Below are 25,892 nucleotides of genomic sequence, written 5' to 3'. Positions count from 1 at the left end.
GAGTGGGAGAGCAAAGGCAGCAGCGCAGGCAGGACGCCGTGGTCCTCCTCGGCCCCCCCTTGGGCCACAGGCATTTTACAGCCCGACGCAAGGTCCTGCACTGTCCACAGCTGTTGACAAGCGACAGCGCACACACGTTTAGTTGAGAAACACTGGCGATTGTCTTAGTGATAATTGAGTCATTGTACTGCTGACCTTTTATCAGGTTCTTCCAAATGTTATTAAATCTTTTATGGAAAGCATAAAGCACTTCTCTCCAACGGAAATCCTGAAGTACACAAAGTGCCATATTAAATTGTGGAAACGGTCATATAGTCTTTGGGACAGACATTTAATAAACATCTGGAACTTAAGAAAGTTATAATTGGAATTCAGTCACTGGTTGCTGGCGAGGTCCAGGGCAGCTTTTGTGTCTGTCTTGGTCAGCGTGTCTCCGCAGAGCCCAGAGCAGGGCCTGGCACGTGGGAGACACTGCTAAGTGTATTTTGAGTGAAAAGATAAGCCTAGCTTCTATCCTATCTGAGTATTCTTGGGTTTGTTGCCAGCCAGTGATGCAATTTATTTGGTTTTCCTAAACATTTCTTTGCCATCAAATTAATTTATTCAGAATTGGAGAGAGTCCTATAATTTCTCTGTTTTTTGGGGTGAAGTATATTTCCATGTTTATTTTGGCAGCCAAGCGTGGAAACTCTCAGAACAGTTATTGATGTAAGAAACAGTTGTTGATGTAAGAAAGAGTTATTCTCGCTAGTTATAATGCCAGAGCTGCACCTTTAAACATGAGAGCTTCCAAACCACTTCAGGAAAGCTTTATTAAATACGAAATTTTGCTTATGAGTTGACTGGCTTTTCAGTTGTTTATTGAAAGTCTGTTTCAGACAGTACAAAAAGAGTTCTGTATATGCCGTTTTATTCTAACTTCCTAATTTCAGTATTCATCATTTAAGCCAGCAGGGGCTCCATGAAAAGCGGGTCTCCTTGCCCTTCCTGCGAACATTTTCCTAACCTTCATTTGGTGCAGTCACTGTGTTGTGAGCCCAGCGTTTCTTGAGCGGCGCAACTGCTTAAACGGCTGAGAGAGCTAGCTGTTCTGGCCCGAAGGTGCAGTGGGCACGTGTGTGGGCTGCTCCCCCTGGGGCATGTGAGGCTGACCCAGGATTTTTTTTTTTTTCTTTTGCGGTACGCAGGCCTCTCACCGCTGTGGCCTCTCCCGTTGCGGAGCACAGGCTCCGGACGAACAGGCTCAGCAGCCATGGCTCACGGGCCCAGGCGCTCCGCGGCACGTGGGATCCCCCAGACCAGGGCATGAACCCGCGTCCCCCACATCGGCAGGCGGACTCTCAACCACTGCGCCACCAGGGAAGCCCCTGACTCAGGATTTTTACTCATTCTCTGGAGATCTGAACATGGCCGTTACCTTCAGTTGATTTGGAGTACTTTATCTTGTTACTGACCGATATTTTATAAACTCACTCAGGGTTTTAGTGAGGCTTTTGGCCCAGGGGGTGGACTTTCACTCTGGGCTGTGGGGGGCATCGTGCTGGGTCTCAGGCTCTTTGTGCTTTCAGTTTCCAGGAGACGGACAACGCCTGGCATGGCGGGTGTCTGGCGCTGGCGGAACTGGGCAGACGAGGCCTGTTGCTCCCTTCCCGACTCCCGGACGGTGAGTATGAAGCTCAGTTTTGTGTGGTCAAGACCATGTTTGCGTGTTGAGGTGCTTCATCTGGCCCCCTCCCCAGTGTGGCCGGCTGTCAGCACACACCACGCCTCTGCCCTCCCTGACCATCATGAGTGTTGCAGGAGAGAGCCCTCCAGGCCTGTGCTCTCAGCCTTCTTCCTTATGTTGGCCTTTCTGATTCCTGATGCCTCTTCTCCCTGCTGTGAAATTTTAATAGCACACCTACACTGTAGGTCTGGATTCGGAGGGCCGCGAGCTGTTGTGATGTCTGAGATTGTCTTGTCCCCCAGAACCAGTTTCACCCTCGTGAGGGTGCTATCGCCCGTTAAGAATGTGTGCACGGCTGCTGTGTTTAGCCCGTGGAGTGACATCATGGTTCTTGGGAACAAGGCTCACGCCAGTGAGGGGATGGGGAGGAAGCTCGGCAGCGGGCCTGAGCAGGGGCACAGTGCGGCTGGTGCGGATAGACCACAGAACTCCGGGCCTGTGCGTGCCAGCCCTCGGGCCCGGCCGCATGGGGGTGCTTGTCTGTGGCGGGTGGGGACTGTCCCTGGGAGCGGCCCGCTATGCCTCCGTGGACAGAAGGGAGGGATGCCTGTGAAGGATGGAGAGGGCCCTGTGCCGGAGCGTGTCACCAAACATGCCGTGTACCCCGAGGGTGACGTCTGTCCAGAACAAGGACGTCTGTGCAAAGAAGGGTGCAGCTCAGCAGCTGAGCTGCGGGGGTGTCGCAGGAGCTGGCTGTGCGCTTGGCGTTGTGCAGCCCAAGCAGGGCAGAGGACCCTTGGTTTCTATGGGCTCTTTCTGCTTATTCTTGTAGCAGCTTTACTGAGATACGATTTTTAAAAAAATATTTATTTGTTTATTTGGTTGCGCTAGGTCTTAGTTGCAGCCCGTGGGCTCCTTAGTTGCGGCTCCAGGGCTCCTTAGTTGCGGCATGCGGGCTCCCCAGTTGTGGCCTGCGAACTCGTAGTTGCAGCATGCATGTGGGATCTATTTCCCTGACCAGGCATCAGACCCGGGCCCCCTGCATTGGGAGCGCGGAGTCTTACCCACTGCACCGCCAGGGAAGTCCCTGAGATATGATTTATATACCATAAAGTTCACCCATTTAAAGTGTTCAGTTCAGTGGTTTATAGTATATTTACAGAGTTGTGCAACCACCATCTTAATCTAATCTCATTTTCCCTCAAAGAAACCCTATACTCAGGAAAAGTCATTCCCCATTTTCCCTCAACACCACCAGCCCCAGACAACCACTGATCTTTTTCTGTCTCTATAACTTCGCCTCTTCTGGACACTTTATGTAAATGGAATCTCCAGTAGTGGTCTTTTGTGTCTGACCTCTTTCACTTAGTGTAATATTTTTAACATTCATCCCTAGGGCACCACGTAGCAGTAGTACTTCATTCCTTTTTATGGCTGAATAATATTCCATTGTACGGATACACATTTGTTTATCCCGCCATCGTTGATGGACATTTGGGTTTTCACCTTTGGTGATTATGAATAATGCTGCCCTGAACATTTGTATACAAGTTTTTGTGTGGACATGTGATTTGAGTTCTCTTGGGTATAGACCTACGAGTGGAATTGCTGGATCACATGCTAAATGTGTCTTGAACTTTTTGAGGAACTGCAAACCCTTTTCCAAAATGGTTGTACGACTTTACATTCCTCCAGCTGCATATGAGGGTTCCAGTTTCCGCACATCCTCTCCAACACTTGTTTTTCTCTGTTTTTTTTTTTTTTTTTGAAAATAGCCATCCTAGTGGGTGTAAAGTGGTTTTGATTTGCATCTCCCTACTGACTAATGGTGTTGAGCATCTTTTCATGTGCTTCTTGGCCACTTGGATATGTTCATTGGCAAAATGTCTATTCACATCCTTTGCTAATTTAAAAAGTTGGGTTATTTGTCTTTTTATTGTTACGAGTTCTTTACAAATATGTCTTTTATCAGATGTATGATTTGTGGATATTTTCTCTGCTCTGTGGTTGTCTTGTCACTTTCCCGATGGTATTGTTTGATGCACCGAAGTTGTAAGTTTTGTTTTTTTTTTTTTGCGGTACGCGGGCCTCTCACTGTTGTGGCCTCTCCCGTCGTGGAGCACAGGCTCCGGACGCGCAGGCCCAGGGGCCATGGCTCACGGGCCCAGCCGCTCCGTGGCATGCGGGATCCTCCTGGACTGGGGCCCGAACCCGTGTCCCCTGCATTGGCAGGCGGACTCTCAACCACTGTGCCACCAGGGAAGCCCCGAAGTTGTAAGTTTTAAGTCTGGTTATCAGTCTTCTCTTTTGTTGCTTGTGCCCCTGGTGTCACATCTAAGAAGTCATTGCCTACCCCAAGACCACAGAGATGTACTACTGTGCTTTTATTTACTCTTGTTCCATCCTAAGTGACTTACACATTTATTTGTGAAAATAGATGTGTGAGGGTGTGTGGGTATGTGAGTGTGTGGTGGGTCAAGATGAAGTCTCCGCCTGTGTGGTGCCAACTCCAGTTTAACTTGAAGGAGACCAAAGCCCTCTCTCTGCTTTTCATGCCTGAGACCCACTGGCATGTGTGTGTCTGTCGTATCTCATGATGTCGGCAGTGTCCCCCGACCACAAGCAGCCAGAATGAGAGTGTATGGTTGTTGTTGTAGATGAAAAGTGTCAAGCTGTGGCCAAAAAACTGAGATGTCACATATGATGAGTCGGCCCATGATCTTCACTTGAGTGGCTGGCCGCCTCTTGCCTGTGGTGCCCTCCACGTGAGTTGAGCCCCTCTGAAGACCTTTTGCGTGGCCGGTGGGTCGTGGAGCTGTGTTGTCTCCTGCCTGGGAGGGATCGTGCAGGCGACAGTGGTCTTGTCCTGGAGTAGGCTCCAGGGGTGATGGGTCTAACACTTACCGTTGATTTTTCTTTACTCTCTTTTCTCCTCCTCCTCAGACTGGATGGTTTGGATTGCCCTGTCTTCAGGTTCTCTGGTCCTTCCTTCTGCCTGCTCAGATCTGCTGTTGTTCTCCTTCCTCGGCTGAATTTTTCATTTCAGTTACTCTGTTTTCAGTTCCGGAATTTCTTTGTGGTCTCTATTACAGTCTGTCTCTTTATTGACATTCTGTGTTTTTTCAGACATTGTTCTCTTGTTTCCTTTAGCTCTTGGAGCTTATTTGAGATAATTGATTTAGGATATTTGTCTTGTAAGACACTGTCTAGCCTTCCTCAGGGGTGGTTTCTGTCAATTTCTTTTTCTTCCTGTGAATGGACCATAGTTTTCTGTTTCTTCGTGTGCCTTGTTATTTTTTGGTTGAAAACTGGACATTCTGACATTTTATTATGTGATAACTCTGGAAATCAGGTTCTCCTTCCTTGCCAGCAGTTGCTGTTGCTGTTGAAGACTGTTAGTTGTCTCTTTATTTAGTGACTTTTTCCAGAGTTTTTTTTTTTTTGCAATGACTGTATTCCCTGTTATGTTTGGTCACTGAAGTCTCTGTTCTGTTACCTTAGCATTTAGCCAGTGACCTAACAGAGGTTTCTTTTTCTTTTTTTCTTTTGGCTGCATTGGGTCTTTGTTGCTGCACGTGGGCTTTGTCTAATTGCGGCGGGCAGGGGCTGCTGTTTATTGCGGTGTGCAGGCTTCTCATTGCGGTGGCTTCTCTCATTGCGGAGCATGGGCTCTAGGTGCGTGGGCTTCGGTAGTTGTGGCACACAGCCTCAGTAGTTGCGGCACGCGGGCCCTAGAGCACGCAGGCTTCCGTAGATGTGGTATGTGGGCTCAGTAGTTGGGGCGTGCGGGCTTCAGTGGTTGTGGCACGTGGGCTCAGTGGTTGTGGCTCGTGGGCTTCGTTGCTCTGCGTCATGTGGGATCTTCCCGGACCAGGGATCAAACTTGTGTCACCTGCATTGGCAGGCGGATTCTTAACCACTGTGCCACCAGGGAAGTCCCCAGAGGTTTCTTAAATGCTGAAATTTAGTAGCCTCCTCCTTCACCAAGCACTCCCCTGGTTGTGGCAGGTTTTTGATTAGATTCCAGAGTGCTGAAAAACTTGATTCTCTCTGTTTTTGCCAGCTTACTGGTTGGTTGGGTGGAGGGACCAATTCGTGGCGCTCCCTACTTGGCTGTATTCTGAGACATCATCCAAAAACTAGCATCTGAATAGCATTCTAGCGTTAGTCTGAGTACTCTGAGAAGACACCAAGACAGGATGAACTGTGCAGTTATTAGGGAAATGCTGGTAAGGGTGGCAGAGCCACCGTCTGACCCCGAGAGCTGTGGGGCTGGGGTATGGGGGGCGGTGTCCCTGGTGGGCTGTGTGGTCTAAGGAAGGGTTTCTGGGGGGGGTGGTCCTCAAGCCAAAGTCAGCCTCAGAGACATTCCTGTCTTTCTGGAAGGGGCTGCAAGTTGTGGCTGCCGCACCGCCTCCCTGGTGGAGTGGCTGTGGGGCCTGGGGTCAGCCTGCGCCGGTGGGTGAGCCCTGGCTGTGTCCACAGCCTTCATTTGCAGAGTTCTGACCTCTCTTGTCTCCTGACCAGTCCCTCCCCATGGTCCTTTGTGCCTGGGTTCCCACTCTTCACTGCTCCTGACCCCTCCTGGCACTTTACCATTATGGTGATTGTGCGCTTTCCTGATTTTTAACCTTTGTGCAGTTTTGAGCTGTTTGGACATTCCAGCCTGTAAGAAAAATGACAGCCATAATGAGACGTCTGTGGCTTAGTGTGTGGAGTAGGAGTTGTGTTTTTCTCTATTAAAATGCTTTTCTCCTTGAGTGAAAGTATGTGTGTGCTTCATTTCATACTCAGCCCTGTCCCGCCCTTGGGAGCATAGTATTTTGGTCAAAGATTAAACCAGGGGTGGAGGTGGACGGCTGTGGGCTGCTGGTGAGACTGTTGCAAAGGGGCTTGTTAGTACTTTTGTTTTCTTCAGTGTGAATTCAGGGATCCTTTTAGAAGTTATTTTCAGCTTTATTGGGATATATAGTTCACCTAACATACAGTTTACCTATTTTAAGTATCTAAGTCAATGGCTTTAGTCTATTACACTATTAATTTTTTAAAAACATTTTAGCATATATACGACATAGAAATCTGCCATATTAACGATGTTTAAGTGTACGATTCAGTGGCATTAGCTACATTTATGATGCTGTACAACCATTACTATCACCATCTATTTCCAAAGCTTTTCATGTTCCCAAACAGAAACTCTGTCCCCCTTAAACACTAATTCCCCCGTCCCCTCCCCTCAGCCCTGATACCCATGAATCTATCTGCCTCTGTGAGTTTGCCTGCTCTGGGGAACCTCATATAAGTGGAATCATGCAAGATTTGTCCTTTGTGTCTGACTTACTTCATTTAGAATTTCTTTTTTTTTAAACTTTTGTATTTATTTTTATTTATTTGTTTATTTACTTATTTATTTGGTTGCACTGGGTCTTAGTTGCGGCAAGTGGGCTCCTTAGTTGTGGCTTGTGGGCTCCTTAGTTGTGGCATGTGAACTCTTAGTTACAGCATGCATGTGGGATCTAGTTCCCTGACCAGGGATTGAACCCGGGCCCCCTGCATTGGGAGCGCAGAGTCTTATCCACTGCGCCACCAGGGAAGTCCCTTACTCAGAATTTCAAGGTTAAATTCATGTTGTAGCTTGTGCCACAACCTCATTCCTTTTTATGGCTGAATAATATTCCTTTGTATGGATGGACCACCTGTTAGTTATCTGTTCATCTGTCTGTGGATACTTGGGTTACTTCCATTTTTTCACTATTGTGAATAATGCTGCTAATGAACATTGGGTGCATGTATCTGTTTGAATCTGTGTTTTCATTTCTTTTAGGTGTATGCCTAGGAGTGGAATTGCTGGGTTACACGGTAATTCTGTATTTAACTTTTTGAGGGTTTATCGCTTTTTGTATGTAAAGGTTAGAAACTTCCAGCTCTGAAGTCGGGTTATATGTGAATGGAGAAAGGTACTGTCATTGAAAAACCACCAAGACTGTTTTTTTTTTCTTTTTTTTGTTACAAAGATCTAAGACCCCATTGTGCTTGTAAGGATAGTTACAGAGAGCCTGCATGGTTTCTGCGGCTGTGTGCATGCAGGTGACCTTTTGGAGGAATTGCATTAGCGGGAGGAGTCCACAGGGCTGAAGGCACACATATGGCTCCACTGTGAACATCTGCAGGCAGCGCTGGGCTCCCGGCCTGTGTGGTTGCAGGAGACCGGACAGTTGTTAACCGTCTCTGGTTCCTCTTCTTGTCACTTAAGATGGTGGCGGACAGTTTTGGGTGAGCTATAAAACAGTGTCCTCAGAATCTTTGGGCCCCGGAAGGTTTATGTGCTTGTGTGTAAGGCACGAGGCGAGAGCTTGTCTCTAGGGCGTGAGGCTTTGGGTCCCAGTCCTGGAGGCTTCTGAGGCCTGGCTCTGCTTCCCACAGGGTATGGACTTGCTGGAAAGCAGGGGTACCCTGTTTTTGGTCTTTGTCAAAGCACATTGGTATATAAAAAAAGGAGAGCCCAGGCATGCCAGTGAAGGCTGCACAGGTATGCATCAGTTTCTGGTCATGGCAGTGCACGCATTGGGTTAGTGGTGTGTGGCTGTCTGCAGGCACACCTCAGATGGGCAGCAGGGGCTCGTGGGCCATCCTGGATGGTTTAGGGGCAGTTTATAACAGCAGCCTCCTATTTGCCTTAAAAGAATATGACAAGCTCTGCATCCCTCTTGTGAGTTGATATCAGTGGTTTTGTATAAATATAACTTGCTGCAAGGCAGGTTATTTGCCATTCTGAATAGTGTCATTTTAAAACAAAGCTACTGCATCACTGTTTTAAATATGTCTGGTGGAATCCAGTCATCATGGTACCTTGGAATTCACCATCCTCCATCTAAAATGCAGGGATTTTATTCTTTGTTTCCTTGAACCTGTATTTCCATTTACTTTTCCTAGAGAATTTTTCCTTAATGTAACATGTTTCTGTGCTTGAGAATCTTTTGCTGATCTCCCTGTCAAGTATCTTCAGCAAGAGGATGTCTGTGAATGCAAACTTTAACTCTTACATTTTGTTCTGCCAAAAGGTAGTAAGTATTTAAGTTTTCTAGATTGAGTTTTTACAGGATTAGTTATTAGTACAAACTTGATCAAAACAACCGAAAATAACATTTGATTGGAATGCAACTTAACAAGATGGGTTTTTAGTTCAAGCTATCTTTCGGGGAGTAGTGCTTATATCTAGAACAAGGCCAGGTTCCAGATCAACTTTTTATTTAAAAAATTTTAATTTTTAGCTCTGAGCACTGAGAGGCCTTGTTGTATGTGCACGTCACTGGGAACGGCAGGCGTTAGCTTTAGCAGTGCTTTTTCTTTGAACGCTTATTGGATGGCTCTATTGGGACCACTTCTGTTTTGGTCAAAGTGTGAGCTGAAACTGCCCATCTTGTGGAGAGAGGGTTCACCCAGTCAGCTCAGCTCAGCGCCACTGTTTCCAGGCCCTTTCTTGACCCCCTGCCCCGCTCCCAGGCGGTGCATTGCTGAGAAACACCCTCTGAACAGTGGGGAAGGGCCCTTGTGAAGCCAGGCCCTGTATGCTTGGTCTCCAAAGGTGCCCCCGGATGCCTGCACTCCCCCGGGCTTGATGACTACCGGTGGACAGCAGACACATGCACACGTGCACACGCCCTCACATGCACACACAGATATACCCTCGTCCTCAGTTTTAATTGCTGCCTCAGCTCTTGTCTCTTTTTCATTGAGTTTATTTATTGTGGCAAAATACTGTATAACACAGAGTTTATGCTTATCTTCTTTTTATGTATCCTTAAAGTTCACCTATGAGTTTATTGGAAAATTAGCAACATATACATCATTTTAGGAAGTGGAAAACGAGCCTGAATGAGTTGTGAAGACAGAGCACGTTGAGAATAGCTTCCCCAGCAATGCATTCTCCCCAATGGAAATAAGTTACTTGTATAAATAGCCTCTTGCTGTCTGTGTATTATTCAGTCATAACAAATCACAGTGTTTTTACACACAGAACTTTAATGCTAGTACTGGAAATGTCTTTGCCTGGCATTTTTCCCTAGTAATTGTTATTTACTTCAAAACACACAGTAGATTTAATAGAAAAACAGTTAGAACAATTTGTTCTAGTGCTGAGATATTTATAAGAAAAGTGTTTTAAAGAGATTTCCTCTAAGATGCTAACACCTAAAAGTTACCTTTTAGTCCTATGCATTTCATCAGGTCCTACAGTGTGAGTCATTCAAATATTTTACAACCAGAAATAGAAGCACTTTTTAGTGTTCATGCTTAGTATTTACAAAACTGAATTGAGGGCTTCCCTGGTGGCACAGTGGTTGAGAGTCCGCCTGCCGATGCAGGGCACGCGGGTTCGTGCCCCGGTACGGGAAGATCCCACATGCCGCGGAGCAGCTGGGCCCGTGAGCCATGGCCGCTGAGCCTGCGCGTCCGGAGCCTGTGCTCCGCAACGGGAGAGGCCCCAACAGTGAGAGGCCCACGTACCACAAAAAACCAAAACAAAACAAACAAAAAAAACCAACTGAATTGAGTTGCAGGTTTAGTTTAATTTTTTTTTTTGAGAAGAAGAAAACTGTGTTGTAAAAATGTACCAGTTGAAAAAGCAAGGGCCAGATGGAGGTTTGCTGCTGTCTTGCCTGCACCGGAAGGCGTGCTTGTGGCTGCAGCCTGTGGCTGGCCAGAGGTGGCTCTAAGACACCCGCGTTCTTTTCCGGAGTGTGAACACTCTGGCTGTGTCGCTGTGCTTTGCCTTCTTGGTTCCCTGCTGGGCCTTCCCTGCATCCCTGGGGCTCGTCCTCTTTTGCCCTTTGGGTCTGAGGTCGCACTGAGCCTCCTGGCTCTCAGGGGCTCTGGGGGTGGGTGCATCTAGCTGGCAGGCAGGCTCCTGGGCAGAGGGCTCGACGTTCCCTGGGCTGTAGGCCGCCAGCTGGCAGAGGGCCACGGCCGCAGTCTGCTTCTGCTCATCACTGTCAGCTGAGCGTGCGTCCTGGGCCTTCCCGGCGGGGCTGGCCACAGGGGCCTCCGCAGAGCTGGGGTCGGGCCCGCCCCCAGAACTTGCTGTCTCCGACTGCGGAGCAGAAGTCGGGGTGGGGGCAGCCGCGGGTTCGGCCCCTCTCGGGCGGCTGCGGACAGAGGGCCTCGAGGTCAGGGCGTTGCAGGGGTCCTTCACCGAGAGGTTGAGGGGTGCATCCTGTGGCTCCATAAATTCTCCATAGGCAGTGGTGTGTGTAGTGGCTGGCTCAGCTTCTGGTTTCGTGGAGAGGTTCAGAGGGGCTGTCCTGGAGCCGTCCTCTGGGCTGGAGGGTGCAGCTTCCAGTCTCCCCATCTGAGCCAGAGCATCTGCATTCATGGCCTCGAGGCTGGAAGAGACACAGAGAGGGAGTCACAGGGACCTTGCTGAGGGCCATTGCCCATGGGGGGTTTGGGCAAGTACCAGCTCCTCTGATTAAGCACAACCAGAGACATTACTTCGGAGGTTTTGAAAATGGACTCTCTTACCTTTCTGGAGATGCAACTCTGTTTTCTGGGGCCTGGGAATGTGAGCGCTCCGTGTTCTTCTTGACAGGCTTGAAGGCTGTGAGGCTCTGTTCTGGTGGATGGAGACTTCCTGGGGCGCCAGAGGCCGCCATGTCCAAGAGGCTGCACAGCCCGGCACAGGGCTGGCTCGTCTGCGTGAAATTGGTGGGACTCGGCCTTCCCGGGGAGCCTGTGGCCGCACTGCCTGCACGTGGGCTCATTTTGGTCCCTTCCGTGTCCCTCTGCCCATCTTTGGAAAGGTCTTTAGCCTCGGGAGTCGGACTCTCTTTCTCAAACTCTGTGTATTTTTTGTGGGAGTTGGAAGAGTTTAACTTGGATGGACTCCAGGCCGGGTAGGCCAGGGCAGCTTCTTCCAGTAGGTGTGAGCTTTGATCTTGTGAAATACCAGCAACGGGTGGGGGTCTGAGGCCATAGGAGGAAAATGCAGACTCTGGTCTATAAAATCCATAAGGAATCGGCAGATTGGAGTGATACTGCTGGAAGAATCTGTAATGGTCGTATGTGGATGGAACCGGGTTCAGGTGCTTAGGGATCGGCCCTGGGTGAGGCAGGAAATGTCTTTGGTCTTGGGCCCCGTAGACGGATAGCAGGGGGCTGTCACACTCGGGCGAGTTCCCTGCGAGTAGGTACGGTGAGTAGATGGTGGCCAGTCCGTGTTCTGTGTAAAAGTGAGGCGGGTACTCTGCGATGGTGGGGTGCACGTATGGGGAAGTGGCACCAAACCCCTTTGTGGATGGGATTTTATGTGGAAACTCAGGCGTGAGGAAAGGTGAGCCAGCTTTCCACGGGTAGCCAGGGGCATGAAAGGCAGACTTGGTGTGGAAGGAGGCAGCTTTGGCAGGGGGCTGGGTCAGGGTCAGCGCTTCAGGAGCCTCGGTGAGTTCCTGCCCTTTGAGTCTGTGCTCGCCAACTGGAATGAATGCTGAAGGCCGGGTAGTGCCTTCCAGCACAGGCTGGGTGCCCACGGTGGCTTCTGGAGCTGGACTCAGGGGTGCTGCTTCCTTGTGTAGTGTGGGCTTCTGTCCGGGGCACCTGTGGGGCCCGCACGCACGCAGGTCCACATTTTCCTTGATGTCATCCTTGGCGAGGCCATGTTGGAGCTTGGCATCCAGGTGTGAGAGCCCACTTGGGACGGGCTTGGAGGAGGTGGGCTTTGCCATGGGGTCGGACTGATTGGTTGGTTTAGGGTCCGAAGAGTTCGGTTTGGAGCACTTGGGAATGCGATCTTGCTCGGACACTAAAGTGATGGAGTTTTTACAGAGACCGTATTTCATGTGATTAAAAAGATGTGACTTTTCGTTGCACGTAAAGGGACACTGGAAACACTTGTACTTGAAGGGCTTTCCTGGGGGCCTGGGGATGTAATGCGGCTTTTTTGGTTTTCGCTCTTTGAGAAGGCTCATTTTCCCTCTGTGGTTTGGCGTCTGAGCCCTGCTGGCCCCTGCGTAGTTCAGCTTTGGTGATTTTTAAGGAAGCAGGTCACTGCTTCTCCTTCGCTTTCCTTTCTGAGCGCTTTTACTTGAAGCCGGCTCCACGGGCTGTGGGTGTGACCAGGGAAGTCTCCCTCATTTGGGGACCGGGAGCTGCAATGGAGGAGCAGAGCCTTAGTGTTGGGACGATGGCTGACGGGCTAACCCCGTGCTCCCCGGGGTCACGGAGCAGGTGAAGCAGAGGCCTCTGCAGGTGCAGAGGACGTAAGCGCTCTTGCGCGGCAGGTACGGGACGGGCATCAGCCACCCCTCCTCCCTACCCCGGACGCCACCCCTACGGCGTTCTCTGTTTTCTCAAGTCTGGTCCCAGGTGAGTGTGGTTGCAGGAGTGTTTAGTGTCATTTCAGAGAATGCCTGTAACTCTTTGAGTTTTGGGAGCCTTTAGCCTGTGATCTGAGGCCTCAGGTGCCAGGAAGGTTGTGGACCCACCAGGCTGAGTGACCATTGAGATCCCACCCCCATCCATGTGCCTGGAGTTTCTGGACTGAGTCCCATCACTGCGCCAGCCTGACTGCTCTAACGTGAACCTGAGGAGGTCCGGGCTCATGCGTGTGTGTGACATTCACATTTGTGCTCACTGAGAACAAGGCACGTGTGATTGTAACCTTCAGTCCATCTGTCCTATTTACTCACAGTGTTCTGTTCTGTGAGGGAGTATTTAAAAGTGAAGAACATTTTAAAATGCGCCCCCCGACCCTGTTTCTAAATTCACAAATGAAAAGTCAGCTTTCTGGGTAAGTAGAATTTGTGTTGGCCCAAATACAAACTTAAGTGCTGTGTTTATGTTGATTTGAATGGTATTAAGATGCTGTGAGTCAGTGAGTGAGCAGATGTCCTCGTGCACTGCTGCCTTCCACTTGCCCACCTCACAGGTGGCGTGGAGTGAGTTAACGCACTAGTCCATCCCTGCCTATCCTGGCCTTAACCAAAGGCAGAAAAGCTTAGCAGCCCTCCTGGTAAAAGGAAACCAGAGTGGGACTTCCCTGGTGATGCAGTGGTTAAGACTCCACGCTCCCAATGCAGGGGGTCTGGGTTCCATCCCTGGTCAGGGAACTAGATCCCACATGCATACTGCAACTAAGAGTTTGCATGCCACAACTAAGGAGCCCGCGAGCTGCAACTAAGGAGCCCGCCTGCCGCAACTAAGACCCAGCACAACCGAATAAATAAATGAATAAATAAAATTTAAAAAAAAATAGAGGAAACCAGAGTGAGTGGTGCCTAATTTTACAGATGGTTGGATCCTGGGAGGAACCCATCCCAGCCTTTAACTTGTACGAAGGGGCTTCTGGATATCTCCCCCAGGGTCCTCCTGTCCTTGCCTATCCCCCAAGCTTGACGTCCCCCCGGGTTTCCTTCAGAGGCTGCTCTGCACACCCCTGGGCTCTCTCTCTGCCTCATAACCCGAAGCTGAGAACAAAGACGTGAGGTCTGGGAGGATCTCAGCACCCGGGCGCGGCTGCGTGTCCAGGACCAGCCCATGGGGTGACTGTGTCTTAGAGAAAGCCTGTGGGTGGGGCGGGCTGGGGGAGTGGGTGTGAGGAATCAAGCCCTGCACTTTAATTTGCACAGAAAATGTAGAAAGGATTTAGCTTCTGGATATTTTTAAACACTTAAAAAAGTAAAGTTAAAAGGAAATAACTTTAAGGAATAAGTAAATATGGACAGTTCTGAGTCTTGTGAAATTGCTTGTGTAAAGCATCGCCTTCTAGACATCGGGTTGGTTAAAACATTGAGCTGGAAAGCAGCCCTTTAAAAATAGAGAAATACACATGGGAAATCTAAGAGACTTGTTTTCACAAAATAAAACGTAGCTACTCTCCTTGCCATCTCACGCATCAGATGAGGTAATGGGTAGCTTGTGGGAGGAGGGTGTAAGGGGGGAGGGAGTGTGGTTTTAATTTCACTTGGATATCTTAAATTCTAAAAAAGCTATCTGATTTTATTCTCAGCAAACTGGTTCCTCTACTCATTTTTTCATATTTCTTAAGAACACAAGGAACCACTCTCCCCGCCAAGAAGCTGCTTCTATTCACCTGTTTCATCGTCCCGTTCCCTCAAAGGCATGTTTCTTTACTAAGAGGTGCTTTGGGTGGCTTGCAGCCTTCTGTTGCGGGGAGAGTTTCTGCAGAGCAGGGGTGCTCAGGCACGTACTTTGGAGGAGAAATGAGATTTTTGGCTGCCCCCTAATTGGAGAGGGCGTCCCTAGGCCCTCTTTGGGGGTGCTCACTGGCAGGGTGTCGGGTGGACAGAAGCCAGGCTGGCGGCACCTGGTGCCTGGCTCTGCGGCTTTGCAGCTTGCTCGCCCTCCTCCTCTCCCACCGTGAGCAGTTGTGTGAGCTGCACGGCAATGTGAAAGCCCAGCACAGTTAAACACGTGGTCACAGCTTTGCATCTTCCTAATTTCCCCTCTTAGTAAGGGAGAATGCGAAATAATTCTGTATGAGTTCAGTTCATACCTTGTGGGGCAGGTATGCCCTGGGCTATAAAAGCACGATTTCCTGCCTCCCGTCAGGAAGCGATTCCAGCCAGCTTGGGGCCAGCCTGATAAGTCAGGGCGGCCTGTGCTGGCACGTCCCATTATGCTCCCTGGTTCTGAAGGCGTGAGAACCTCTGCAAGTCAGGTTCCCATGATTGTATAGGATATGTTATGGCAAAGATCTGAAAACTGATGATTTCATCACTAGCTGGAAGCATCGTGATCAAAATGATGACAGTTGCAAAACGTTTATCAAGTGTGAGCCCAGAGTCCTGGTGGTACCAGGAGTGGATGCAGACACACATCTGCCGCACCCAGGACACGCGAGCCCAAACCAGCCGAAAACCCCCTCGGATTTAAGATAATGATGGTGTTAGCTTCAGAAGCAGTATTATTTAATATTGCTCATACTTTTAGGCAAAAGTAGAAATAAACCCACTTTGGTTAAGTTTTCTCAAAGGTTTATAGGAGGCAAGTTGTATATAAGTTATCATAGCATTACCCAAAATAATAGTTTGGGAAATAATTGCGCTTACGTTAATATATACCTTTTTTCCGTCAAATGATGTTGTGCCCACAGGTTTGGTCTGAACTTCTTGTTCTGTGGTCAGTTAGCTTACAAGGACAGTAAAGAGGTTTTCAGGGGATGGTTTCCTCGGTACTGGTGTTCTGGGAGGTGAGAGTATTCTAGGGTATAATTGTTGAAAGGAGAGCCTGGATGGAGTCACAGGAGCAGTAGTTTTAGTAACTGAGTACACTGACCTCTCAGGGTTACACAATTCGCTAGTTAAAACAAGGGAGCGCAGCTGCTTCAGATGCTGAAGGAGACAGGCTAGTTCACTTGGTTATAAAAATGCAATAATGGGGCTTCCCTGGTGGCGCAGTGGTTGAGAGTCTGCCTGCCAACGCAGGGGACGCGGGTTCGTGTCCCGGTCCGGGGAAGATCCCACATGCCATGGAGCGGCTGGGCTCGTGAGCCATGGCCGCTGAGCCTGCGCGTCTGGAGCCTGTGCTCCTCGGCGGGAGAGGCCGCAACAGTGAGAGGCCCGCGTACCGCAAAAAAAAAAAAAAAAAAAAAAAAAGCAATAATGTCAGCGAAGTAAGCGGGATAAGATTGAGGCTTCTGTAAGCTTCCAAGGGGGACAGCCTCTAGGAGGTGATGTCAGTCTGTGAGTTGTGTCCTGCCCGGGCGAGGCTCACAAGGATGAGGAGCTAAAGCCTGGGGCGCTGTCGCTCTGGCCACCTGCAGAGATGGGGTTTGCCCGTTTCTGGTCAGTTTATATCTGCCAGGCCTGGTGCAGGCTGGCAGCGGAAAATGGGTGTTGTTACCTAAACAATATAATCCAGAATTTAACTGTTTGTAGTAAGTTTGGATTAGCAATCAGAGGTGAAGTTTTTTCTAAAGGTGATAAGATTTGTGTCTCACCGTCCTTGTCCTGGGAATGCTGGTACAGGCTGGGGCGTTGCACAGGGAGAGGTTAAAAAAGCACAGCCCTGGGTTCGGCTTTCCTCGGAGAACTGCACTGTTAGCATGTTAGCTAAAAATGCAGATGTTAGCCCAGTCCTAGAAGGATGTGTGTGGGACAGTGTTTTTCACCCTTATTTCACTTCCCACTGGGTCAGCAGGAGGTGCTGGGAGCCCTGCATGTCAGGTCAGGGTCAGGGTGCTGTCTTCGAATGCAGGAGGGCGCCCCTGCCTGCCTGCCTGCCTGCCTGCCTTGCGAGCAGCTGTTGGCACGAGGCCTGCCCTCAGAGCTGTGCCCTCAGCAGAGTCGGGTCCCAATGCTGAGGGGAGAGGGTGGGGAGCAGCGCCACAGAGACACCACGGCATCTGGCCTGAGACTGCTCCATTTCAGAACGCCCTCCTGTGACTCCTCATGTGCTGTCACCCCTGCCTGTGTCCTAGGAGCCTGTCACCCCTGCAGAGGCCCGGGAGCCGGCTCTGGCCTCCCCTCCCACAGGCCTGGGAGGCTGGACGGTGGTGCCCACACGGCGCTCTGAGCAGCCCGTGGTTTTGTGTCCACGGGGCTTTATCTGCTTGTTTCTGAAGCACTGAGGTGCCAGTGCATGTCTCTCAATAGCCTCCTAAGTGTGGACTATGAATGTAGTTGCCAGCTGTTAGGGTGATAGTGAGTGGCTGGCATATTTAATAATTTTCTAGGGGGTTTGAACTCAGAAATATAGGCAAGAGAAAGATTTTTTTTGAACTTTGATAGGACACGATAGAAGTAATTATAGCTTAACTTTACAGGGCATTGCTGTGACGTGCCGGCTAGCTATGCATGTCATGTGCTCTAACTTCTGCAGTGGAATAATCTTCAGCCCTCCCCGGTGGTGTCCAGCTGCCTGGCAGGGAGCCTCACCAGGTAGCGTGTTCTGAAGGGCATGCTATAATTACGATATTGTGATGTGGCATTATTGCATAACTCAGGGACACGCCGTTGTCGCCTACCCACTGGGGTGTCGCAAGAACGAGATTTGTGAGTTTTACTCCAATTGAGCTTTTCCAGTGATTAACCACCACTCCCTCCCAGACTTTCGGTTCTTTAAAATGAAGGATAAACTTCAGGGCAACCATAACCTAGGGAAAAAGACAGTTTTCTGGCATATAGTTTGGAAGAATGGATCCAGGAAGACCACCAGGGGCTCTTTCTGGTTTCAGCCAGAGATCCTGGGTTACAGACAGAGCGCTTACCAGTGAATACACAGCTTTAACGTTTGGGGCACCTCCCTAGGGCCAGAACCCCCAACCACCAGCCTGCCTCCTCACCTTAAAGCACCACGTTAAAGCATTGCAAGGACTTGGCTAATACAAAATACAAATCATGATAACAAATGTAGACAGGTTTTGATCGCATTAAGTCTGATGTTGGTCAAATTTGACCAATAATTTGGTCAATAATGGTTTTCATGCAGATTTATGAGAAACTTTATAAGAGTAAGAAACCCCCTTTTGTATATACAGGGATTCTCTTTAGTTAAGGTGTTTTTTTTTTTTTTTTGGTAAGCTTATGTCAAAACAGCACTTATTTTAAATCCTAATAAAAGGTTTTAAAATTAAAGAAATTATAAATTAAGATCAGCAATTATATATATGCATATACATGATCCTTTTATGTTGAAACCTGTAGTTTATTTTTAAGGTGGGGAACAGATAAGCAATAACGTCAATTTGAGTTTTGGTTTAAAGTTTATGAATTTTGGGACTTCCTTGGTGGTCCAGTGGTTAAGACTTTGCCTTCCAATGCAGGGGGTACGGGTTTGATCCGTGGTCGGGGAGCTAAGATCCCACATGCCTCGCGGCCAAAAAAACCAAAACATAAGACAGAAGCAATATTGTAAGAAATTCCATAAGGACTTTAAAAATGGTCCACATCAAAAAAAAATCTTAAAAAAAATAAAGTTTATGAATTTTACGGTAGAAATGAGAACTTCATATATCCACATAAACTTGTTTACCCTCTTAGAATAAAGTGTAAGCCTGATTAAAAGTTTTGTAACAATGGTCTCCTTTCCAGCAGTGCACCTGCCGGGTCCTGAGTAATCCGCAGAGAAAAGAGCAGGGCAGAGAACCTCTGGGCAGGTGATTCACTGAGCATATAGTTTAAGATACATCTGAAAGAAAAGTCGCATTTGAGAAGAAATAGTAGGTACTTACCAGAGGCTGGGGAGGTGGAAGCCGTGGCTGTGGCTGCCTGGCCGGAGCAGGACCTGTTCTCACGCTCTCTCTCGCTGAAACTGGAGCCGGCTGTTCCAGTGGGAGGGATTTAATGTAGGAGTCGAGCCCTCGGGGCGTAGAGATGCACCTGATATTCCTCCCGCCCGCAGCTACGATTCATGTGTTTGCACCCACCCAGCTGGCCAGCCAGTGCCACCTCCGTGCCTCACGGCAGCTCCCTGCCCAGGTTTTGTGAGTGCCGCCTGGCTCTCCTTGGACGCGGGGGTTGCACGTGTTCGAGGTTAGGATAGAGGCCTCCCAGGGGAGCCACAGCCGGAGCAGGGGGCGGCAGCAGATGCTGATATTTAGCCTGAAATGCATCTCCCCTGACAGGTGCCGACAGCCCCCGTGTCCTCCCCGTGAGGGTCTGGCGGAGCCTTTGTCACCCTCCACCCCGGGGCCTGGGAGGCCTGCCTGGGTCCTCCTGGAAAGCAGGAGCGGGGGCCGCGTCAGCTGCCTCCGGGACCTGCCGGTACACGCCCAGGACAAGCCCTGAGCGCTGCTGCCCCGCCGCGTGGCCGCGTGCTGCCGCAGGAATGGCCTGCATGCCCTCGCTCGGCCCTTTTCTTCTCTTTTCAAATAAGTAAGGCACTTAATTTGTGACCCGGGGCATCCCCCCTTCCCCTTCAGCTGCTTGCTATTGAGTCTGTGGCTGTCTCCCTGCTCTTGGAGGGGCTGCGTGTGGTGTGGGTGTGGGAGTAGGGAGGGGTGTGCGCTGCGTGGGCATGGGTGCCAGGGTGGGCCTGCCAGGCCAGATGCTGTTTTAGTTTTTTTTTCTTTTAAGGCTTAAGATTTTACTTGGCTTTACCTTCGTGTTGAATTGAAAAAAAAAGTGTTTTAGTTACTTTTGTCCAAATTAGACACCCACATAATTTAGAGAGTGAAAAAATAGTTCTGAATCTTGTCACAAAAAACAGCAGTTCCTGCTGTTCCCCTCGCCTCTTGCTGGTAACGAGCCACCCAAAGCAGATGGCTTAAAAAAACTACCATTTTATGATCTCGAGATTTTGTGGGTCAAGAGTTTGGTTTGTGCTGGCCGAGCCTTGCGTCCTGTGGCATTAGTGGGCACTCACCTGCCTCGTATCCTGGGGGAGCGGCGGGGCCCTCCTCTTCCCTTTAGTTGCCCTCCAGAGGCCTCTCCAGGATGGTGCTCAGTCTTAACTCTGCGTGGGACTCAGAGCGCAAGGCAGAAACTTCCAGTCTTCCGAGAGGCGAGGCAGAGAACCGTCCCAGCACCGCGGTGTCACACTTGGCTCCCCAGGTTTGAGGGAGGGGATGGGCCCCACCTCTCAGTGGGAGGGTGTCAGCTGGCTGCTCCCCTCCCCTCCTCCCTGCCAGGAGCCCCACTTGAACCTTTTCTTAGCTGAGGATTTTGGTATTTACCTCGTTGATTCCAAATACTATTACTCTGTTGCCAGTTTTCTTCCCTCCGCCCCCCTCACTGCTCCCAGTTTCGGGTGTTGTCTGTTGACTTGCTTTTATGGGAAACGAGAATGTAGCTCTTTGGCCCCTCCACCTCCACGCCTGCCTTCCCCCCCCCCCCCCGCCCCGTCATCCGAGATTTCCTCTACTTCTTTCCTGAATCGGAAGCCAGGCTTCCTGGATCCCATGTTGTCCTCTCTCTTGGGTTGATCTTTTGTTTGGGTATGAGGCACAGCCCTTTTGTAGGCTCCTGAGAAAGAATGCAAGAGAGGGGAATCTTTGGAGACCCTGAATGATTGAAAGGGTCTTTCTTCTCCCCTTCTTCCTGGTTGATAGTCTGGCTGGGTATAGAAGCCTAGGCCAGAAAGCATTAACTGTCCGTGTTTTGAAGGTGATCTAGCTTTCAGTGCTGCTGCTGAAAAGTTTGATGTGATTCGGATCCCTGACTCTTTCCCCCCAACATTTTAATATGAAGCATTTCAAACATACAGATAAGTTGTAAGGATTTGACAGTGAATGCTCAGACACCTGGCACTGGTTATGCAGTGAACGTTTTCCTCTGCCCTCCCACACTCATGGCTCTCGACATTCCCTCCCCTTATACACCCATCGATCCATCTCAAGTATTTGCTGCATTTCAGAGTCAGTGACAGACATCACTCTTTACCCCTGAACACCTTAGGCTTGTTATTAACTGTTCACACTTCTTCTTTTAAAGGTAGAATTCACATGTGATGAGGGCACAGATCCCAAGAATACCATTTCCTGAGTCTTGAGCATGCCCCCTGCTGGGAAGTGGAGCATTACAATCACCCCACCCCATCACCCCACCCGGAAGCAGCCACTGGCTGGCTGGATTTTCTTCCTTCATAGATTAGTTTTACCTATTGTAGAATTTTTTTTTTTTTTTTTTTTTTTTGGCGGTACGCAGGCCTCTCACTGTTGTGGCCTCTCCCGTTGCGGAGCACAGGCCCCGGACGCGCAGGCTCAGCAGCCGTGGCTCACGGGCCCAGCCACTCCACGGCATGTGGGATCCTCCCGGACCAGGGCACGAACCTGTGTCGGCCCTGCATCGGCAGGCGGACTCCCAACCACTGCGCCACCAGGGAAGCCCTATTGTAGAATTTTGTATAAATGGTGATTCCCTGATTCTCCACATCCCACTGCTTCTCTCCTGCAGGCTCTTTTCTCTGTCCTCAGTGTTCTCATTTTCCTTAGCTTTCTCTTCGACCCTTCTTTTAAGTATTTCTATTCTGCTATTATTATTTTTGGGTTCCAAGAGTTCACGCTGGTTCTGAGTGTTCCTTTCTTAGTATCGTATTCTTAGGTAGTAGTTGCAATAGCTTCTCTTATTTCTCTGAGGATTTTTTTTGTGTGTGTGTGCGGTACGCGGGCCTCTCACAGTTGTGGCCTCTCCCGTTGTGGAGCACAGGCTCCGGACGCACAGGCTCAGCGGCCATGGCTCACGGGCCCAGCCGCTCCGCGGCATGTGGGATCTTCCCGGACCGGGGCACGAACCCGCGTCCCCTGCATCGGCAGGCAGACTCTCAACCACTGCACCACCAGGGAAGCCCAGAATAAAACATCTCTGATGAAGGTAGCAGATCGCTTATACTTTTGACCTTACAAGTAAATACAAGTTAGTTTTAATTTTAATTGTTAGCACTCCTTTTGGGGTGCAGCATCCAGAGGAAAGGAAAAGGAAATGAAAACTCTACAGAAAATTCAAGGCATAATTTCAATTTCTCTAATTTTGGTTGTCGTTAGAGACAGTAAGTCCTAAGCAGCTGCCGAGATGGCATTCGTTAAGTTCTTGGGATGAACACATGTTCTGAAAGGACCTGTCCTCATGGCCCCAGGGAGGTCCCCTGAGAAGGGGAGTGGGGGATGGTTCCTGAGGCTGAGGGGCACCTAGCTGCCCAGACTGTCTCTCGGGGTCTCCCCTGAGACGTGAGCTCCAACTTCGTGGGTCACGTGAGATGTGGTGGGGCTCAGGCCAGCAGGCAGGATGCTGCTTCCCTGGGGGAACGTGGGTGGTGGGACTGCTGGACGGCAGGGCACCTGTCTCTTTCATGGCAGCTTACACTCATGCACGTGCACACGAGTACACACACTTGCTCACTAGGCCTTTGTTCATCGGTTGGAGAACGAGTAAGGGGGACGAGGACAGACACTGTCCCCTGCTGCCCGCCCCCCCTGCTTACCACCCTGCCCCGCACCCCCTCCTGCTTCGCGCCTCAGGCCTGTGTGCTCATCAGGGTCCCTCGACTATAATTTGTTTCCAGTTGGGGCCCCACAGGGAGCAGCCTGTTCAGGGGGACTGGTCCTGAGGTGACCCCACTTCGGGCCCCTCCTGCTTGGTTCCTCTCCCTGGGACTTGCGTTGTTCCCACGTCTTCCTTTCTAACTGCGTCTTGGTGCCGAGCTCTGCTGCTGGCATTTGGCCTCTGTGTCTTGGTCAAGGCAGGATCTTTCTGAAGATGGAGGGGAGGCCCTGCCCCGGAGAGTCCTGCCGCTTTCCTGGGCTCTCTTCTGGCCCTGCAGCCTGTCTGCTCGTCGGCTCCCGCCCCCGACTCGTGCTGCTCAGAGGTGCTGGCGGGGTGGGGGGCACTGTTGTCCTGATACAGCCCGCGTGTGCCAGGAGGCTGCCCCCACGGGCCCCGCAGGAGGCTGGAGCCTGGGACCTCGCTCGAGCTGAGCTTGGTCTGTGCCGGGGCTGGGCTTGAGCCCACCAGGCCCTCAGGGTCCTCCTCTGTTGCACATGTGAGAGCCGGGCCCATGAGACCAAGTGTGGGGAGCATGGGGCACACGCCAGCTGAGCCGGGAGCTGGAACCATGGTCGTCTTTCTCAGGTGATGTACTTGGTTTCTCATTTTAAAAAAACCCCTGAGGGTATCAATCGATTTTTGCTTATCAAACAGTTGAAAAATAGAAATGAAAGTAGAGTTTATTTAGCTGTCTGGTGACGCAGGCCAGGGGGTGTGAGAGTGTTCGGGGAAAGTTTTATAGTTGGACGTTTACCTTCCTTTGATGATGAAGCAGAGGAATTCATTTATAACTTGAAGTCTGAGATGTGTAATGCATTACTTGAATTTTAATTTGCTTATTATTCTAGTAATGCCACTATTTGAACATTTATGGAACTGGAGCTACTTTATGTTTCGGAGGGGAGCACACCGGCCTGTTTCCTGCCAGGCTGTCCTGTGTCTGGCGCTCAGGGATGGTGGCTGCGGGGCTGCCGGTTTCAGTGTGTGTGGCCTGTGGGCAGCTTTAGTGCCTGCAGCTCCCGCGACTCCGCCCCGATGACGCCTTCCCCCAGGGAGGTGTGGAACCTAGCAGAGCTGAGCTGGACCCGGGGCTCCTCCTGGCTCCGGAATCCCGTGTGGGGGCCAGGGCGGGGGAGGGGTCCTGCTTTGGACAGGGTCTTGGAGCCCAGCGCGATCTGGGCTGTGGCTTCTGTGTCTGAAGTGAAACTTGAAACCGTGAGCTCTGGCTTGTTTTGTCTTTGGCTGGGAGACTGATTCAGGTTTGTGACCTTGGGCCAAGATTTGAGGGTTCCCACAGCTTTCCTCACCTCTTCCCCTCTGTCTGCCTGACAGTATCATGCCTGTGTTTCAGGGTCCTCATTCATCCCTCCTTGGGCTGGTTACGGTTTTCCAGGGGCAGGTCATGTGGCACTTTACCGCCTTTTATTGAACTTGTATGTATGTATGTATTTATTTATTCATTAAATTAAAAACATTTTTTTTTTTTGGCCATGCCACGTGGCTTGTGGGATCTTAGTTTCCTGACCAGGGATTGAACACGTGCTCCCTGCTTGTAGAAGTGCGGAGTCCTAACCACTGACTGCCATGGAATTCCCTGAATTTGTATTTAAAAGGTGCTTTTTACCTGTCATCTCTGGATATGTTCACAATCACGTGTAGAAGTTACTTGGTTAAAGTAAACAAGGACAAGGAGAAAAATTAGCACACAGACTTTTTTTTTTTGTCTCATGCTACAAATAACATCAGTGAAAACATAGCAATAAAAGAGCCGTGAACAGACTAAAGACAGTGAGGGCAGGCCCCCTTTTGTTCCCTTGTTCTGCTTGACTCCGGCTGCCGGCCCTCACGTGTGTGGTGTCGCAACACTCCGCTGGCTGGGCTCGATTCCCGAGCTCGGCCCCCAAGGTCACCGTCGAAATCCATCCACGGCATGAATCTTTTTCCCTTTTGTTTCCAGACATTGTTTCGGTTCTTTTTCAAATCTTCCTCTTTTCTTCACTATGGTTTCCATTCCTCTTTTTATGCGTTTAATATTCTAGGCCTGTATTTCCGATATTGTCTTTTAGGTTCTGTTTTTTGTCCACAGTGCTTGGGCTTCTGATCCTTTTGTGGTGTCTGCAGACTCTCCCTCATGTGTGTGCTTTTCTTGTGTAATTTTACATTGACTGCCTTTTACTCCACCTGTTTTGAGGCAGCTGGTTACGATGCTTGTCCAGGACTCAGGGGACAGCCTGGAGCAGGCTTCCTGTGAGTCCCTCAGCCTGGGCTCATCCCCGTCAAGGTGGTGCGCATAGCCCTGGGGCTTTGACTCCTCGTGAAACTTGAGGCTGTGAGAAGCAGAAATCAGTAGGGTTGCAGGGATAAATGGACGAATCTGGTGTCCTCCTGAGAGCTCAGAACACCTCTCTTGATTGCTGACAGTTCATTTATGAAATAGAATAGTAGGATGAAACAGAATAGCAGGGAGCCTTGTATCTAAGACTTAGACAACAGAAAAACAGGCCTGATTCCGTGGGTTTGTGTAGGGCTCTGCAGCTGTGGTTGAGGGGATGCAATCTTAAGACACAGAGGCACATTTACAAATGCTGCACGTTTACTAGTAAGGCCGTAAAACAAGTCTCAAGAAGTTTCAGAGAACCACTGGTGTACAAACTGTATTTTTTGACCACAAAGCAATAAAATTAAAAGTCAGATACAGAAGGATAAAGGTATGGCGTGAATTTTTAGTTTGAAATTATATGGATTTCTAAATAACACATGAATCAAAGAAGAAATCCCAATAGAAATTTTATAATAAAAATTTAAAGATAGACATGAACAGTAACAAAATTATTATGTATCGGAACTCTCAAGATGCAGCTAGTAGCGTACTTACAGGGAAATTTAAAACCTTAAGCAGGGGTTGTGAAACTATGGCCCGCGGGCCCAAGCTGGCCTTGGCCTGTTTTTGTACGGCCTTGGAGCCAAGAATGGTTTCTCCTTTTTTCAACATTGTTTTTAAAAAAAGAAAAAGGAAGCAGCCCGTGGTCTGCAAAGCCCAAATGCTTCGGCTCTGGCCCTTTGTAGAAACTGCTGCTGACCCTTCCTCCCCCGCCGCCCCAGAATATTGGAAGAGAAGAAAGGCTCAAACTGCCAAGGAAGGAGTGAGGGAAGGGGCAGGGAGACAGTGAGGGGAGCATGAGAAATGAGTGAGGGAGAAGACACAGTTCTATGAGGATCAACAGCCAAAAGGCCTACCAAAGAGAGAGACTGAGAGACTTCCAGCTTATTGACAGAGCAGGAGGGGAAGCATA

General features: G+C 49.8%; 2 protein-coding genes across 2 annotated transcripts in view; one reads left to right on the top strand and one right to left on the bottom strand.

Moving 5' to 3' along the window:
- Window positions 1-25,892, top strand: part of TBCD (tubulin folding cofactor D) — a 176,301-nt gene that overhangs the window by 57,111 nt on the left and 93,298 nt on the right. The window contains exon 13 of the mRNA XM_082602994.1: window positions 1,569-1,663. Coding sequence (XP_082459120.1) covers window positions 1,569-1,663 — 95 coding nt within the window. The remainder of the gene's footprint in view (window positions 1-1,568; window positions 1,664-25,892) is intronic.
- On the bottom strand, window positions 10,052-12,747 carry ZNF750 (zinc finger protein 750). The gene is made up of 2 exons (XM_082602917.1): window positions 11,186-12,747; window positions 10,052-11,046 (listed from the first exon to the last, which is right to left on the bottom strand). Exons 1-2 carry the CDS (start codon window positions 12,625-12,627, stop codon window positions 10,377-10,379), a joined length of 2,112 nt encoding a protein of 703 aa, XP_082459043.1. The 5' UTR covers window positions 12,628-12,747; the 3' UTR covers window positions 10,052-10,376.

This window comes from Mesoplodon mirus (assembly GCF_964341445.2).
Source record: "Mesoplodon mirus genome assembly, chromosome: 18".
NCBI lineage: Eukaryota > Metazoa > Chordata > Mammalia > Artiodactyla > Ziphiidae > Mesoplodon > Mesoplodon mirus.
The sequence above is the reverse complement of the archived record's forward strand: the minus strand, read 5'-3'. Positions and strand labels throughout refer to the sequence as shown.